The sequence below is a fragment of the Panthera onca genome, chromosome B1, assembly GCF_046562875.1.
Source record: "Panthera onca isolate mPanOnc1 chromosome B1, mPanOnc1 haplotype 2, whole genome shotgun sequence".
Taxonomy (NCBI): domain Eukaryota; kingdom Metazoa; phylum Chordata; class Mammalia; order Carnivora; family Felidae; genus Panthera; species Panthera onca.
This window is the reverse complement of record NC_138342.1, coordinates 30,011,388-30,030,411: the sequence shown is the minus strand read 5'-3', so window position 1 is coordinate 30,030,411 and position 19,024 is coordinate 30,011,388. Positions and strand designations below refer to the sequence as shown.

Genomic DNA, 19,024 nt, shown 5'->3' with positions numbered 1-19,024 from the left:
CACGACTTCCTTCCCATCCTTCCCCTCTCCCTCCGTTTCTTCATCTGGCATATATTTTAGTTCCTACTGTATACTAAACAGCGCCTATTAAGATTCCATGTGAACAGAAACATTTGAAGATAATAATACATGAATGACAAAAAGCCTTAAGTCCACAGTTCCCAACCTTTGCATCAGGGACCTCTGGATGTCAGAGTGAATGCACAGGAGTGATGCAGGGAATTTTATAATTTTTAGGGGAAGCACAGCATCACTGGAACAGATTTTAATATAGAGAATTTTAACATGGGAGGAAAGATTGAATCATTTGTTGTGTGTTGACATCCAGGGAATGCTTCACATTGAAAGGGGTATGTGAAGGAAAGATAAGTAACAAGAAATGAGTGGTGGCTATTTCTAGGAAACAGATGTGCTGGGAGATGAGCTGGTGTGTAGTTGGCTGGCAGGAGGTTGTGAAAGGCTCAAGTGGTCATGTGAAAACATTCAGATTTTCACACAATAAAGAGTGACTGATCAAGTCTGTTTTAGGACAATAACCCATGGATGGGATTGATTGAAAAGAGATTGGAATAGACACAGAGAAACTAACCAGGAAACTGTTTTCTTGGGCTTCTAATGAGAAGGCCTGAGTGAGAAGAGACTCCGTGGGTTTAATAGAAACACTTGGGAATGATAGCTTGTGGGGCAGAGAAATAAAGGAAGGAAAGGAAAATACTGTATTCCTTGGACTTTATGTCATAAATTAAGGCAGCTGCAGAAATGAAAGAGAAGAGAGGTGAAGAGTAGCAAGGAGGATACTATTGCAAAAGGAAGTCTCAAGAAGGTGAGAATGTTTAATAGAGTCCTCAGAAGTTTGAGAGGTCCATTTGGTTAGGTCAGGTTGATTTAGTATTTAATTCCATCCCTGCCCCAGATAACGGATCGCTTCTTCCATGACTAACACTTACTTAATTCCATTCACCAGATATTTATTATGCACTCCAGTGTGATTAAAGCAACAGTTCCTGACTGGGAGATGCTCTGATTCTGGTAACACAGGCAGACCTGCAGATAAATTTTCCTGATGTTTATAATTTAGTGTGATAAGAGTACAGATGTAGTTTTGAGAGGGATGTCCACAATTATCACACCCTCCTCTATTAACTTGCGATTCCCTTTGCATCTTATAAATCACATACAATGATTGCACTTGCTCAGTCTCTGCCATGCAGTGTGGCATTTTGTGAGGTTCTTACACCATCATATATATATATTATATATATATAATATATATATAATATATATATATATTCCTGTCATCTTTACTCTCTTTTGTAACTACTAGAATCTCCTTTTAAAGACAGGTGTACCTAGCTTTGTCTTGTTTTATTCCTTTGATACAGTTAGTCTCTCCTTTTTAGTATGTATTTTAAAATTTAAAAATGTAATTAGGCAGTTGAGCAGGGTGTTATTATATATAGTCAGTGGCAAACAGCATTAATAGATACCCACATGTATATCACTTATAGTTCTTACCTGTGCATTTTTATTGATGTATATTTCCTTTTATTGGGGTGATGCCTGTAGGTTTTTTAAAATCACTTTGCATTACCATTTGTGAATACAGTTGACCCTTGAAATTCAGGATTTAGGGGCAGTGCTCCCCTGCACATCAAAGTCCACATATAATTTGACTCCCCCCAATACTTAACTACTGATAGCCTACTGTTGACTGGAATCCTTACCAGTAACATATACAGTCAATTAATACCTATTGTGTATGGTATATGTATTATGTACTGTATTCTTACAATTAAGCTAGAGAAAAGAAAATATTAAGAAAATCATAAAAGAAAATATATAACTGTATTGTATTTATCAAAAAAATCCACATGTAAGTGGACCCACACAGTTCAAATTCTGTTGTTCAAGGGGTGAACTGTACTTTAAATGCTCTTTGTAAGGCCCAAATTTTGTAGCCTAATCATAGGGAGAGTTGACTCCTCTTTTCATGTCTTTTCACTGTAAAAAGACCTTCATAGTTATATCCAAGTCATATCCAGTAATTATATTTTTTAATTGTTTGCTTTTTGAGAGAGAATATCCTATTTTGGCTAACGGTACAAACACATGCTGCCAAGTATTTTCTCACCTGATTTGCACTTCCTGGAAAATTCAGCTCAGCCTTGAACCTTGAATTTGGAACTGTCTACTGTATGCCTCTCAATTCACCTTCCTTGCTATTTTTCCTACTTACCTACTGCCTCCTTTCCCCTGTTCAATTTATGCTTCAGCCCCGCTGGTCATTTTACACCATTGTTTAAGCCCATCTTTATGCCTTAGCCTCAGGTTGTACCATTGTCTCGGTGCATCTCATCCAGTCCACAGGCAAGGACTGCTTTGTAACTTGTAGTCGTATCTTCTTTAACAGTAGTGTTTTCTTATATTCTTGACTGTAAGTACTCAGAAGAACAAACTGTGCATTGTTCTTTAAATCACCACCGTACATCTTCTATCAGAGACTTTTGATGTGTGTGTGTATGTGTTAAATAATGATAAATGGGTATTATGACTAAAGTTCTATGAAGTGTGTCGTAATGAGCTATGCTTTTCTCTAACAGGGTTCAGAAATGCTCAGAAATCAATCACATGAATGCCCATAATTTGGCCTTGGTCTTTTCATCCTGTTTGTTTCAAACTAAAGGACAAACTAGTGAAGAAGTGAATGTAATCGAGGACTTAATTAATAATTATGTTGAGATATTTGAGGTAAATATTTTATATCCTGCCCTTGTTAAAATAGTTTCGATGTTACTGTTGGCAAATAAAAATTTATATTTTAGGATTTTTATAATCACGTCTTTATGAATATCTAAAAATAAAGAATAGTTACATGATCTTTAATATTTTAGATACAAGTAGCCTTTTTAGCTGTAGCCATTCATTTAAATTTGACTGCTTTGAAGCCATCTGGTGTCTGTTGGACAGAATATTCCTATTTATAGTGTTTCTGTGGCTTTTTTTTTTTTCCCTTGTCAGTGTGTGTATGCATTAAGTGTGTCTACTTAGAGGTGTGAAATTGTGAATTTTACACATTTGGTAATAAATACCAGGCTGATAAAGTCTGCAATTGAATGCATTTTAGTGTTTTATTTTAATTGTGTCTGAATTGGAAATGAAGAAAATCCCGAAATAATGTTCTGTGGTTTTTACTAAGTGTGTTCTAATTATTTGACTTTCAGTTTGCTATTTTATGAAGTTAATATATTCATGTTTCATCAGAAAACTGTTGGAATAAGGATAATTTCTTAGTTGAAAGAAGTAAAAATCGAGGAAATAAGCCCAGGGTTTGAACGTGGGGGGTATATAGGGTATTTGGGTCAAAGGTCCAACTCCATTGCTTCATGAACACTGACCTCTTGATTACCACTAGCATGGTTGCATTTAACCTTTTGGGGCACTCTATTAAGTGGTGTTGTATAAGACTTCTTGTTTTCCAGGATTATGGGTATGTCCGTTGAAATTAAATGAGTTAATGTAATAGGTTATTCTATGTAGAGTTCTTACATTCTTATAGTAAGTGATTGCAGGATTCCTTAGCCAAGGGAAAGAAGCTCTACTTTAATAAATAAAAACACACCATTTGTATCTTCATTTATATAGGAATGGACACCAAGATTGTTGGATTCTCTTTGCTCTTTGATCTCTTTCTTTCTATATGTGTCCACTGTTTTTGATCAACAGCAGCTTCTTTGCAGTAATTCTGATGCTGAGAAATGAAAGAATTAGGAAAAAAATAATGTGTGGCTTTACATGCTCTCTTTATTTTCTATGTTTGTACTGTTACATTAACAAAAAAATAAATGATTATTTTTGTAGTTTTGCTAACCCCAGCTTTAAATCATAGGAATTTTGTAAGCATTTAACAAGCATTTCAGTTTGAGAAATTAGTCTTATCTTGTAACCTACATCAACTCTAACAAATCACTCATTACCCCCTTTGCTTATTAAGTCAATTAGCAGTACAGCTTCCATTGATGGAGTCTGCAGCTTGAAGTGATGTCATCATAAAATTCTCTGAACTTTATGAGGCTCTATCATGTTGGCTTTATTTCTGCCCTGGCTGTGTGGGCCCATGCTGATTAAGATGGTCATTCTCATTTATTTTTAAATTGTTGGTCTTTAAATTCCTGCAGAGTTATGTGAGGATGAGTACCATCACTCCTTGTATTTTATTAGAATGTCCCAAATTATATTTTAAACAGGTTAAAGAAGACCAAGTCAAACAAATGGACATAGAAAATAGCTTTATTACCAAGTGGAAAGACACTCAAGTGAGTAGTAATAGTTAGATCTCCAAAGAATAAAAAAATAATTTCAAAAATAACAAAAACTAAAAACTTCTGTTGTAAGTAAAGCTGTTTGTTGTATTTATTTTCAAGTTCCTATTTGAAGCAAAGTAAAAGTAATGGGGAAAAAAGAACCTAGATAAAATAGTTGCCTAATTCTGCAGCACGACGTTCATATGTGAAATGCCAAAGTATGTTAATGCAAATTTTTCAAAATAAAGAAGGAAAAATCATTATTAATCTTATCAAATGCCCTTTATAAAATCAATTTCTAGTTACAAATGCACTATTAAAAATACGAGTGGATTTCAAAGGAAGCATTTAAAGCCAAAGAAATACAAGACTAAATTGAAAATTCAGCTCCGTAATGATTCTTTTTTCCATTATGATTTTGAAAATATAAATTATCTCTTCTATGCTTTTGCTCTGCATGCTCTCAGATGATTATATTAGTGGGAATTTTTCTAATGTCAGCTTTGTAACATACGCTGATTTATGTCTGAAATTGACTATTTTCTAAATCTTCTTTTGCTTTCCTCAGTTGCATTATATTGGATTTGTGTGTTCAGGGTGCACTACCGTTTTCCAGGGTACCTTTCCTTGTTTGATGAGCATTCACTGAACTTTCTTAAAATTGGTATTTAATCTTCTTCTAATCACTTAGGAGTTGTAGTGGATTCTGGATACAAATGTAAATAATATAAATGGGTCGAGTATCTTCTGTTTATAGATATACTCAGAGAATGAAGCAAATGCTTCCTTACTAGGAACTACTATTAGGAGCTTATTAGGAGCTACTATTCCATAAGAAGGAGAGGAGAAAGGGCTGCCATTCCAGTGCCCGAGATCCCTGAGTGCTAGCACTATGACAGTACTTACCTACGAAAGCATCGCCTCCATTTTGACCCTAAGTAATTAATGTAGCCTGTAAAACTAAGAAATCTGGCTCATTATCAGTTAGTTCTCCTGAATGACTGTTTTTTTTTTTGGGGGGGGGGGTGGCAAGGGGGGGTAGTCTCAGTCATGAAATAAAGGGTTGTGTGAGCCCAAGGTATAATCTTTGGCAGCATTACCTATGTTGTAATAAGATAAAATATGAGTGTCCTTCTGCATTTTTATCTTTTATATTCATATTGCAATAATGAAATGAGTCTTGGCTGCTTTTTAATTAAGTATACGTAAGTAGAAGAAAAGAATTGTCTATAAAATAGTAGTAATTGGACAGGAAAAGTAGAATACTTTGGAAAAACCTGTTCTTTTGCTTGTGTTTTTCTCTAATCCATTCAAAACTCTGCTCTGGTGTGTTTTTCTGACAGGCTCCATGTCTTATCCCTGTTTAAATTTCTTAGCTATTCTTGTTTTAGCTTCACTCTGTGAGTTCTTTGTGTTTGCGTTTTTAATTTTTAAAATGTGTCCTTCCTGGAGAGTTGTTTATGCAAACACAGTGAAAAGTAGAAATGTCAACTGTATCTTTTCTTTCCTAGAATTTTTGTGTATCATCAAAAATGAGTAAGAAAAATTGGAAATAAGCTTTTCTAAGTCTGTAATGCCAGAGTAATTAAAAACACTTCTTCAAAGTACATTTTTTAGATGTTTTCTTTACTATTTTTTTCATCAGATTTTATTCTTAGGCAAATTTAACTTCAGAATGATAGTTTCTCCGTTATGACCATTTTTTAAATTGTGAGATATTATTTCTAAGTGGTTATATAACTTAAGGCAATTTCTGAAAAAAGCTGCTCAAGATATTTTTCATAGATTGGTTTAAATTCTGTGTTAATTATACTTCTCCTCATTATACTGATGATCTACATGGTGGTATCTTACGGTTTTTGTTTTGTTAAGGAGTGTCTCTTCTTCACTTAATATGCCTCCTGGTCTATAATAGTGACCCAAATAATGTAACACTTAATGCTTGGCTGAAAGTAATTAAAATAAAAACCTCTCCTTATTATCTATCTTATTCTTTCACTTCAAATTTTTTTTCTTTGCCAACTATCCTTACTCTTTTTGTAGTTGTAATATAGCTCCAACCTAACTTATCCTCAAATTTCAATTTTTGTGCATTATCGCTTTGAAAATCTAGCAATGCCTATTTTCTCTTTCAATTATGGGTATTTACCCACCCTGTAGATTAGAGCACAATTACATATGGATCCTTTTCATTCCTCATTTTGTTTCTCCTATTAACATACATGGTGATGGCCCTTATAGCGTATGTTGTTGAAAGTGCACGTATTCCCGTTGCAGACAGGTTTGTTATTTTAGTAAGAATATAAGAGTATTTCAGGACACTAAATTCTTAATTAAGAGATGAAGAAGTTGCCCTGTGATTATATCCTTTGTGTAGATTCCTTTTTCTTAGTCAACCACATCTGCAAGATGAGAATTATTGTACTATTAACAGGCTCATTTCATTATTATGAAATATTTCAAAAAAGGACTAGGACTTTCTGTCTTAAGTGTCAGAAGTATGTTCTCAGAACATGCCTGTATTTACTCTCTTCACATCTGCCCTTTCCTAGGTTTCCCAGGCTGGAGATTTGTTAATTGAAGTGTATGTAGAAAAGAAAGAACCCGACTGCAGCATTATAATTCGGGTGAGTCCTAAAGATGGATGTAAAGGGTACTTCTGGAAATCGCAACTATTAATACACATTAATTTATGTACCTTGAATTTTCCATCGTCTCTTGTATTTTATTTCGCCTGTCCAGTTCAAACCATGATTGATTGCCACGATTGACTTTTAATTCCAGTATTCTCCAGGAATTCCATAACTTAGGTATTTGGAAAGAGAACATCTTAATGCACTTTAGGTTATGGTTATGATATTCTATAGGTTCTAAAAAAATAACTTGAGCTCAAATAGCTGCCCCTCCCTTTCCTAGCTTCTTAATATCAGGCAAATAAACTTACTCTGTCTGAGCCCCAATCATCTCACGTATAAAATGAGGAAAAATTAGAGTATTTACATAGTATCATTGATGTGAGTCCTCAGTAAGATACTGGGTGTAAAACACTTGGTGAATTGCCTGGCACAAATAATACTACTATTGGCACTTAATAATTACTACTAGTCCTATATTATTTTATTATTTATTAATAGTCTTCTACTCTTGTATCCTAGACTTTCTGTCTCCAATTTACTTGAATATTGGATAACTCTTTTATGAGAATATGAATCATTTTTTTTCTTTCTTTTTTTTTTTTTTTTTTTTCCTGAATTAAAAGTATCCCTCTCGTGCTGCCATAATTCAGTACTTAGTCTGCCTTAGGGGGAGGGTAACAGTGATAATTCAGATTCCTACTTAGTAAGACTACATTCTATGTTTGAAGAAGACATTTTGCCATCTAAAGTCCAATATTTAAACACAATGTTACGTATTTCTGGGCTTCAGTTTTGTTAGATGCATTGTAATTATTAATTTATATTTTTTAACAATTACATATTGTGTCTCCGTGGCACTGGTTAACTCACTTAGAACATGGAGTGAACTGCTACAGTAATAAGTTTTGTTCCAAAGAGGCAGGCCACTCCTTGGCCACATCTGATTTCCTATGTTGATCGTGGCATGTTGATCATAGGGGACACGAGGAAGAAATACAGAGAATCAGCACGAGTCCATCACTCATGCTAGAGGAGGTGTTCAGAGCACATGACTTAGCTCCACTTACACACGCACTGTTTAGTAGCTCATTTTAACACAAGTTATTATAATTGAGCAAAATTCTTATTTTAAGTAAATGCATGTAAAGGACTATATAGTTTCACCTATAAGAACTCCAAGTTCTCTCTAAAAACATAGCAAAAACTATGTAAAAATAATCATTAACATATGTTTCATGCTTAAGACTTTGGAAGACTATTCAGTTATATTTATTTCAGTTGGTTGTTACCTAAGTCCCAGGAAGCAGGTGAAACAGGAAATGTCTCAAGTTTACATGAATGCAAACTGGAAGTTAAAAGTGTTAAGGCCAGAATACATACCTTGGTCATCAGATTCCTAACCTGATGCTCATCATACTGATTTCTATGTTCCTTAGAGTAATAATTTGCAAAGTGTACCGTGTGCAGTTCTAGGAGCTCCCTGTCCTTGGGAGCCCTCTGGGACAAGGAATGGAGTTCAGTTTTCCACTCCCATGTCTACCTGAGGCACTCCCTGCCTCTCTTGCGGTTTGGTTTCTCAGTAATTTATTATTTTAAGAGAGGGTTATGCTTCTTAAAAAAATGTCAGAGCCATTCAGATGAGCAGCATTATTGAAATGATTCCTCTGATGTTTCTACTACAGTTTTCCACTTTGCCCAGATAGTGAGATTTTTTTTTTTCTTTCAAGATTATGTTTCATTGGGCTGTTTAAAATAAAAGATAGTGGACTTCATTTTATCATTAATACATTCCAAAGAAAGTACTAAATTCCACAAAGTCCAGAAAATAGACTGTATGAGTTACCTGTAATGGAAGGTGTTCTGTGCTACTTACATATGTGCGATATGCTCATGATGGGTCATGGACAGGAGAAATGGTAACAAGCACGTTCCTGTTGGAAGAACTTTTAAAATAGGTGCATACTTCGACTGAAAATGTGCAAACGAGGTTGCAGTCGCAGTATCCTAATGTTTAAAACATCTTCTCTTTGTGTACGGTTACAACTAAATTCAAATTGAAGAAAGCCAGCTTGCTTTTGTCCAGTGTGCATTTAAGATTGGCAGAAACAAAAACACGAAGAAACAAATCGAAAATCCCAAAAGTCCCTGAAGAAGACAGCATGCTTATGCCATGGCCTCAGGCTTTGGGACTCTTGTAGAGCTGGCCTCTGCCCTGCAGTCCTGGCTCTAGCATGCTTTGGGACCCCACCATCTGTCACTTGGCATAGTGGGGCCCACCACAAACCACTAACACCCTGGGGCTTTTTGGCATGGTAGACAGCAGTCGATTGTGTATAATTCTGGGCCCAGACTGAATCATCCAAACCACTTTGAACTTATGAATATAAAACTGATGAGTGAAATTTTTTACTCCTAGAATGCTGTTGGATTCACTGTCTAGTGAAAGATCTTCTGTGTATGATTAGGTACATTTTCTTTTTCCCTAATTGCTCACTGAGAAAAAAACAGACTTTCCCAGATTATGTCTATATTGTAAGATGTTCATGTGCTCACATTAAAATGTATTCTATTTTATGGAGAAGATCTGAATATGCTGTTTTTTGTTTGCTTGCGTATTTTCTTCTGTGTGCTTAGAGAAGCTAAGTAAACATACTGAGGGAGAAACTTAAGAGTGTCGTAAGTTGGTGGATGGGGTGACCACTATTGGCTCTGTCATATAGCTATTTCTGTGTCTGATGTACATTCTGAAGAAATTTTGCTTCTCTTACAGATCTCTCCTGTGATGGAAGCAGAGGAATTAACTAATGATATATTAGCAATAAAAAATATAATTCCTGTGAAAGGTGATATCTGGGCCACATTTGAAGTCATTGAAAATGAAGAGCTAGGTAAGTGATTTTCATGATAGGATTCTTAAATTCCTTATAGTATGAAGAAGTACTATTTTTGTGCCAAGCAATTATGAACATTTTGTGTTTTTTAAAGGTTAACTTCTCATTTTTCATTCCCTTCTACCTCCGTGCATGTGTTCTATGTCATTGCCACTTGAGTTTGCCCTCCTATGATTTTACTCATCTAAAGGATTATTTTATTGACTATGGAAATATAATGCAAAGCATTAGACATCCATGTTGCTACTTTAAGAAATAGGCCTTTGTTTGTAAAGACAAGCAATTTTATTTGCAACTATTTTAATTTTTTTAATGTTAAATAAACATAAAATAAATAAGTTTTGAGAGAGAGAGAAAGAGAGGGCAAGCAGAGGAGGGGCAAAGAGAGAGGGAGACACAGAAAGGGAAGCAGGCTCCAGGCTCTGAACTGCCAGCACAGAGCCCGGCACAGGGCTTGAACCCATGAACTGTGAGATCATGACCTGAGCCGAAGTCCAGCGCTTAACTGAGCCACCCAGGCACCCCTGATTTATAACTATTCTGAATGGCACTATCACTATCCATCTCATTTCCTATACACTGCTCTTTTAACAAAAACAATGTTGATTAAAAGATTATTACTTATTAAAGAAAAAACTTTTTTAAGCTAGTAGCAGCTTATTTTTTGTTTTTTGTTTCTTCTTTTCATCTTAGTGGAGTAGATCAGATATTTTATCATCTTTTATCTCAGACACGGAAGGGTAGAGATTTTAAAACACCTTGACTATCCCAGTAGTCAGATGCTGAATAAGCTTTACATTCTAATGACACCATTTGGTTTTAAAGACCTCTAGGAAAAAAAAAAAGATGCAGAATGTCTTTGTCCCTTGACCATCTGTCTAGCTGCTACCTACTAAGGTGTTGGGACCCTTTCAAGTATAGCTGTCAAACTGCCAAAAGTAAAATCTTGCCACCTGCAAGCTCAAGATAAAAATTAAAATTCAACATTGAAATACCCTATCGTGTATTAGTAGGAGTGTTGTAATCAATGTTCAAATAAAATGGGATGTCAACTATTTTGTCTCTCATTAGTCTGCATATTTTCATATCGTTTTTATCATGCATAATTCTTTAAAAATCTAACTCCTACTAAAGAGGTAATAAAAAAGTAATTTTTAGATATTAATTGTCAAGTTTCAGTGACTCCCATGCTTTGGTGTTGGTTCATGCTGTGTCTCCATATTTGGTCTCTCCCATTTACAGAAAGTGGTTTAGCAGATGACCACTGTGACCCCCAGCTTCTAAGCCCAGTTGATTTGCTTCAGGCTTTACCTGTCCTCTCCATAGGGTTTATAACTAAGGACTATTCCCATTCCTTTTGAGGGTCTTTCACTCTGTATTTGATACTACCTGGATTGTCCTTCTTTCTCTCTACTCCTTTTATTTCATTTGTCAAATTTCCTTTGTCTATCCACTAAGTGGTAGCTTTTTGCTGACCCAATCTCCTTTGCCATCTTTTTTCATCATATATGTTCTTGATAGATAATCTCTTCCATTCTTGGTCCTTGCCTAACCAGGGTAGGCTGCTATTTCCCAAATGCATCTTTACTCTCCCCCTTCTGGGCAACCAGTTTACCTCCTTTAAAACCCATACTAAGGGTTCCATTGCACTTTGTGTCTCTTGAGGAGAGCTCCTTGGAAGGAAGGAGGAACTTTCTTTTTTCTGTCTCTAGTGTCTGCCATAATGCCTTACACATAGTTGCCATACAGTTAAAATCTAAATAAGTAAAGCACAGTTTTTCATTACTATATGGTATATAGGTGGTACAGTCTTTTGATTTTTTTGTTGCTTAATTGTAAGGAAAGGGTTAGGTTACTAGCTTCATTGTAATTGTAAGTAAAGGATAACTCTCGTATTACTGCCAAAGTTATCTTTCTAAATCACAAATAGGATCATATTGTTCCACTGTTTTAAAACCCTTTCATTAGGTGCTTATTGCCTGTCCTTCAAGGTCCAGTTTAGGTGGTCCTTCTTCCGTGATGATGTTTAAATAAACATAGTTCCCACTGAGCTTTTTCTGATTATTTGATTATCAATCCATAATACTGCATATTATCTGACTTGTAGAATAGTATCGTGTATCTGCCTCTGCCCCAGAATATTAGTTTTTCAGGACGTTTGCCATTATTTTTTAGACCTTTCTATCTGTCACTACCTCTAGTGTAGTGCAGTGATATAGAATGGACCCTAAAAATATCTTATTAACTGAAGTGGAATAAAAAATACATGCATTCGGAACTTGAGTGATTCGGACTGTTGCTCTTTGGATTAGATGTATCCAAGTAGAAGGTACATGAAAAGTAATTCCTGTTTAGAGACTAGGAATCACTAGGAGATTTCAAGGCCCTGCTTAGCTCTTAGACAGCTGATTGTTTCCCAAGTGCTTCTATTTCTGTTGAATTTATGAGGACATCTGCAGCAAAATAATGAATCATGGATTTGGGGATAGACATCCTCTCCCACTGCCCTATTCTCTCAAGGACTGATTTAAAGCATATCCCAGTGTCACATCATTGGAGCTCTATGCCTTTGGGCATTGGTCCTCCTGACTGAGAAGAGCAAGCAGAATGAGTGAAGACAGGAAGTAATTATAGCTAGAAGAGAGGTTGCAGTATATCTGGCAACATTGTTACTAGATTTCATGTTGGGAAATGAAAGGCTGCTTACTCTGAAAATGGCTGGTTATTAACTTGCATATGACAATTAGTACTTCACAAATTGTAAGATTAGAGTGAGTGGGGTTTTTTGTTTTGTTTTTGTTTTGTTGTTGTTGTCTTTTGGTTTCTTTCTAACTCAAAAAGTTATCTTGGGGTTCCTGGGTGACTCAGTTGGTTAAACGTCCAACCCTAGGTTTCAGTTCAGGTCACGATCTCATGGTTTCGTGAGTTCAAGCCCCACATCCGGCTCTGTCCTGACAGTGCAGAGTCTGCTTGGGATTCTTTCTCTTCCTCTCTCTCTGCTCCTCCCCCACTCATGCTGTCTCTGTCTCTCTCAAATAAATAAACTTTAAAATAATAATAAAAAGAGGTGCCTGAGTGGCTCAGTCTGATGAGCGTCCGACTTCAGCTCAGGTCATGATCTCATAGCTCATGAGTTCGAGCCCCACGTCAGGCTCTGTGCTGACAGCTCAGAGCCTGGAGCCTGCTTCGGATTCTGTGTCTCCCTCTCTCTCTACCCCTAACCCACTTGCATTCTGTCTCTCTCAAAAATAAATAAACATTAAAAAAAATTTAATAATAAAAAAGTTATCTTGATGAAAATATAAAAACACATGGGATAATCAAAGGAACACCCCGTGTACACCAAGAAAGAATACATTTGATGGAGTTAAGAATTCACATTTGGCATGGTTTTAATATCCGGTCAACTCTTTAAGTAGAATTCTCCAGAAGAGAAAGCTAAGATCGTTTTTACTGCCTCTAAGGGAGCAGTGCTAGGAGAGCAGCAGAGGGGCCAGTGATTGTGCTGGCTTTACTGAAGCAGATGGAACCTGTGTGTTCCACCTGACCTGCTGAAATGTTAAAAGCTTTATTTCTAGTAGCATGCAGGGAAGATAAAGTAAAATGTAAAAAGAAGCTAAAAGTGAAGGTGTTGGTAGTCACAAGATTGTAGTTGATAGGAAGAATGTCAGTAGAGAATTGCTGCTTTTTCAAATATAATTATAAATCCCCCAAGTAACCAAAAATAGTCTGAGAGATAGAGAGGTAGAGGGGTAAGTGAACCAGAAGTGCTGGATTTTGTTTTAGGTGTCACTAAATTTTCTACCCTATCATATCCAATGCCCCTTTTATAATTATTTTGTAACGTTTCCTTTACTCTTCTGAGATACTCTATTATATTTAGTTTTTTTAAAAAATAATACCCTAGTTATATAAAAATAAGAGGAAAATATGTTATATAAATGCTCAGAAGCCCCTATATGGTTGAGGATAATGAAAATAGATTCTTAAACCTATAAATGGAATTGCCATGGGTATGACAAGTACCAAAGCAGACTGATAGAAGCATGTCAATTTGTGACTCATATATCATTAGCATCACTGCTGTCATTGGTGAAATTGTGTCCTAGTCCATTCAGGCTGCCATAGTGGAATTCCATAGATCGGAGCTTATAAATAGTAGAAATTATTTTTCACAGTTCTGGAGGCTGGGAAGTTTCACAAGATCAGGGTGCCAGTAGATTCAGTGTCTGGTGATGGCCTGTTTTCAGCTTCATAGAGGGCTGTCTTTTCCCTGTGTTCCCACATGATGGAAGGGAGCTCTTTGGGGTCTCTTTTACAAGGGCACTAATCACATGCATGAGTGCTCTGCATTCAAGACCTCTCTGAAAGGCCCTACCCCCTAATACCATCACATTGGGTATTAGGTATCACCATATGAATTTGAGAAGGACAAACATTCAGACCATAGCAAATGGTGGGCAACTTTTATTTTGCTTATATGGTAGTCAGATTGATGGAAAAACATGAGCTATTAAAACCATATAAATACTTTGAGAATATGTATGTAAAGCTGAGTTAAATTCTAGGCTCAGCTAATTTCTGAGTTGGTTTCCCCTCTAAGTAAAGGTCTGGTGGGACATTTGAAATTTGTACTGGGTAGAGAAACAGTCATTCTTGTCTTATTCATTGAAAGATGCTAAGTAACCTTCATCCACTGCTGCCAGTCATTAAGACAAGCTGAAACCTACCCTGGGAAAGGGTACCACCTTCATCCAGAGCTAATCTTCTGAAGTATGCTCTTATCTTAATGCTTCAACTTCAAACGGAAAGGCCTTCACATGCTGGAAGAGGAGGAAGAAGGAAAAAAAAAAAAAAAAAGAAAAACACCCAAGGGGCCTCATTTAAGTGGGCTTCTTCACTGAGCGGTTCAAGTTTTTTTGAAGCAGTTGCTTTCTCTGAAGGAGTATCAGAACATTTTCTTGTTTCTTCCTCATAGTTACTGTGATATGGAAGATCTGTTCATTTTTTCATCAGGATTCTTTCCAGCCCTTCTTCTGATGACACAGAAATGCTTTCACCCTCTGTGTGGACAGGACTGAGAAAACTTGCATAGCTCTTAGTTTGGCGCTAAGAATTTAACTATTGGGATAATCATGATTGTTTGAGAAAACAAACATGTCTGTGTCATTACTGCCCAAAATTTAAGGACAACACCTGTTAATTACAGTGGAAATTGGATAGCTCTCTCTCTTTTTAACAAGGCAGGCCAGGTTTATTCTGTGACATGATTTTAAGATATGGAAAATGAGGGGCGCCTGGTTATGAGGTGTTCGGTCGGTTAAGCATCTGACTCTTGATGTTGGCTCAGGTCAATATTTCACAATTTGTTAGTTCGAGCTGCACACTGGGGCATTGTGCTGACAGTGTGGAGCCTGCTTGAGATTCTCTCTGTCTCCAACTCTCTCTCTGTTCCTCCCCCCACTCGTGCTCTCAACTCTTTCTCTTTCTCAAAAAAAAAAAAAAATGTAAAAAAGATAATGATAATGTGATTTATGTAACTAAATAATCTCCTCCATAACCTTTTCTTCTCAAATAACTATACTGAGTTCTCAGCAATTTTTATGCTATAGATAGTAAGCAACTGAGTTATTTATTTCTAGTAATGCCCTAATGCCAGATGATGTACATACCATATAATCTATCATGACAGATGGCTGCAAATGGAACTGTAAATAAAAACTTGTTTATTGGTAGGAATTTATATTCTAGCAACGTTTGATGTCTCAATTTCCCCTGCCTATTACCTCTTAAGGTGGATTTTAATGCCATTTTATAAACATAGCATTGGTAGTCTAATAAATACGTAACCTTTTCATCCCATGTTTCAGCTCTGTTTTTATGCAGGAACTTGGATATTCAGGATTTTCACTGTCCTAAAGCATGTCATAATATGATACTGATGTGAAAAACATACTTAGCAAATTTTTTTGCAAATCTGTATTTCTGTATCTGTGGTGTCAGTTATACTGTGATTGTAACATCACTCAACGGTTAGAGCTATCACTGTAGTATCTATCTACTTATAATAGGGACCCTCTTTAATGCAAATGTTCTAATAATTGGAAGTTTCATTACCAATTTAATTTGATAATAAAGAAGAGTGAGATTTTATTTTAATCCAGATACTGTTTTCCAGTTGGGAATATAATTCTTACCTCTAAGCCGACTGTGGGCTCATCAGTTTCCTTAACTGCAGGATGTTGAAAGTCTCTTGGTATTATTTCCTTACCATCTTGTCACCAAGGATAGGAAAGTGAAGAGGGAAGTATGAATTGACATTGTTTTTTTACTTATGTTTGGTCCTCAGAAAAATCTTGGTGAGTTGATACTTTTTTCTCCAAATTACATGTAAGAAAATAATTATGTGAGAGTTCACATACTTGCCCAGAATAAAACTTAAGTTGGTGTTTAAAAATACTGGGTTTTAAAGTCAGGTGGATATGAGGTTCACATCTTTGCTCTTCTCTTGAACCAGCTCTTTGGCCTTAGGCAAGTCATCCCTCTAATCCTTGTTTTTCTTTATATGTAAAATATGAATGATACCTAATGAAGAGTGCTGTGAGGATTAAAAGTGATAACCTGTGTATCTGGTATGTATTGTCTGATACATGGTTATTCCAGAAATGACAACTGTTAATGGTATCAGTACCATCCCAGAGATTGCAAGTAGTGGAACCAAGAATTACATACATTATGCCAAATGTAAAGAGAGTACTTCTTCTATAATTAGTTTTTTTTAAGAAATACAGTTAATTCTAATTATAACCTCCATTAATAGAAGACAACCATTAATGGATTAATCAACAATTGAATTTATAACTTTGACAATTTATAGGAAGTTATGACCTTTGTCAAAACTTTTAGAAAATTACTTGAAGAAAAATGGGACTGACAGCATAGAAGATTTTGGCTGACTTTGAAATTTGGCAGAATTTTGTCTGCTGATTCATTACCAAATATTTTCTGTTAATTATAGTCCACCATAGAAACGTCTAGTAAGGGGGCGCCTGGGTGGTTCAGTTTAGCGTCCGACTTCAGCTCAGGTCATGATCTCACGGTTGGTGCGTTCAAGTCCCGCATCGGGCTCTGTTCTGACAGCTGAGCCTGGAGCCTGTTGTGGATCCTGTGTCTTACCTCTCACTGCCCGCCCCCCACTCATATGCTGTCTCTCTCTCTCTCTCAAAAATAAACAAACATTAAAAAAAAGAAATGTCTGTTAAGTACTTAGCAGTCTGCTGTGTACTAAGGGGTATATATATGTACACAAGAGGTAGATTTGTCTTTAAAATGTATGGCCTAGTTGCTTTTTTTTTTTTTTTTAATTGCCATTGTCATAATGAGTAGGCTTGCTCTAATAAATACTGAATAGTAAAGCAAAAATCTGGTTCTTTGCAATGACAGCAGAAAAATTTGTTTTTTTTTTTCTTCTGTGGACTGGGGATTATTGATACATTCTGGAATGCTGAGGTCACAGCAGGGGGAGAGGAGTATTAAGGAGATGTGATGTGATATATTTGGTCTTTTTACTTATGATTGTATCACCAATTAAAATATCATGGTTCCTACGTGAGTATGATGCTCTTGACATGCTCTTTGTTTGTCATTAGTGTTTTTACTTTAATTGAAGGTGAAAAGCCAGAATGCTGTGCTTTTTGTATTTAGGAGGGGATGAAAGGGTTGAATTGACTTATATTCGACTGTGACCCTGAGAAAGCTGCATCAGCATGTTTACGCTAGAGCTGATGCTCTTGCTATTTCAATTGTGCCATTTTCAGGGTACTGTGAAAAGGTTTGAATTTCTTTTATTCCAGCCTATGTTCGGTTCTAACATTTTATTAACTGATTGTCATATTTTGATCTGGAAAAAAAATTTATTATAAAGCTTTGATTGTGATTCTAAGACCAGTTTGTTGTTGTTGTTGTTGTTGTTGTTTTTTAACTCTGTGCTAAGAATTTGTAACACATTTAAAAGTATGATTGCCTAAAACAAAACATATGAATGAGTATTTATCAAGGAGAAATGTTTAAGATGTCATTAACTTCTTGCTTTTGGCCTATTGTATCAACAGTTAATACATAATATTGCCACATAATATCTCACTAATAGATATAAATGATGTAGTAGTATTTTGATTATTTTCATCTGTTCTCTGTTGAAGGCATATTTTTTTTAAAAATTTTTATTTACTTTTGATAGAGCAAGAGCAGGGGAGGGGCAGAGAGAGAGGGAGACAGAGGATTCCCCAGTGGGCTCTGTGCTGACAGCAGAGAGTCCTTGCTGGGGCTTGAACCCATGAACCGTGAGATCATGACTTGAGCCAAAGTCAGACGCCTAACTGACTGAGCCATCCAGGTGCCTCTTAGGCATATTTTATAATTTCATATTAATTGACTATGATAGTATCAGCTATAAATTGTTCACTGGTATTGATCAGATATTATAACATGCTAATGTCAGGATAAACAAAGGTTATTACTTACTACTGAGCAAAATTAACTTTGCTAGTCCTTTTACAATTAATTACATGCATATTCGTATAGCTTTCCAAAAGCAAGCCAGAATATTATCTGAATTAAAAACAGAGGAAGAAACTGATTTCTCTTAGAAAAGGATAGCATTATTTCTGAGATTTTATCTAGAGGATAGCACCTCTGAATTTTTTTTTTAATAGCTGGGTAACAAATGTCCCTGCATAGATTCACTTATACAGTAAATTTCATCATATGTTTAATGGTGTTCTAGGTGTTAGGGTCTCTTGTATGTAGCCCTAGCATGATTATTGTGTAACATAAGATATGGTCATATTTTTTTGTTGCATATACATCTTTCTTAAAGGATTTTTTTTTAATGTATAAAAGCTGATAACTTACTATTTTTTTCAGTTTGATTCAGTATTATTTTTTTTTGCAGAACGCCCACTTCACTACACAGAAAATGTGTTGGAACAGGTGCTTCGGTGGAGTTCACTAGCTGAACCTGGCTCTGCTTATCTTGTGGTGAAGAGATTCTTAACCATTGACACAGTCAATCACTATAATGGTAGGTGTTATTTCACCTTGCAACTACAATAGAAAATTCAAGTGGCTAAAGGATAATTATTATGGCTCAAGGATTATTTGATAATGTAAAAAATGAGAAGCTGCATACAAAATC

At 35.8% G+C, this 19,024-nt stretch overlaps 1 protein-coding gene across 2 annotated transcripts in view; it reads left to right on the top strand.

The window, feature by feature from the left end:
- The window catches only part of ARAP2 (ArfGAP with RhoGAP domain, ankyrin repeat and PH domain 2), a 188,477-nt gene that overhangs the window by 131,336 nt on the left and 38,117 nt on the right, over positions 1–19,024 (top strand). For both annotated transcript variants that reach the window (XM_078446218.2, XM_078446219.2), the window contains exons 23-27: positions 2,601–2,748; positions 4,245–4,313; positions 6,854–6,928; positions 9,708–9,825; positions 18,782–18,910. In XM_078446218.2, coding sequence (XP_078302344.1) covers positions 2,601–2,748; positions 4,245–4,313; positions 6,854–6,928; positions 9,708–9,825; positions 18,782–18,910 — 539 coding nt within the window. The remainder of the gene's footprint in view (positions 1–2,600; positions 2,749–4,244; positions 4,314–6,853; positions 6,929–9,707; positions 9,826–18,781; positions 18,911–19,024) is intronic.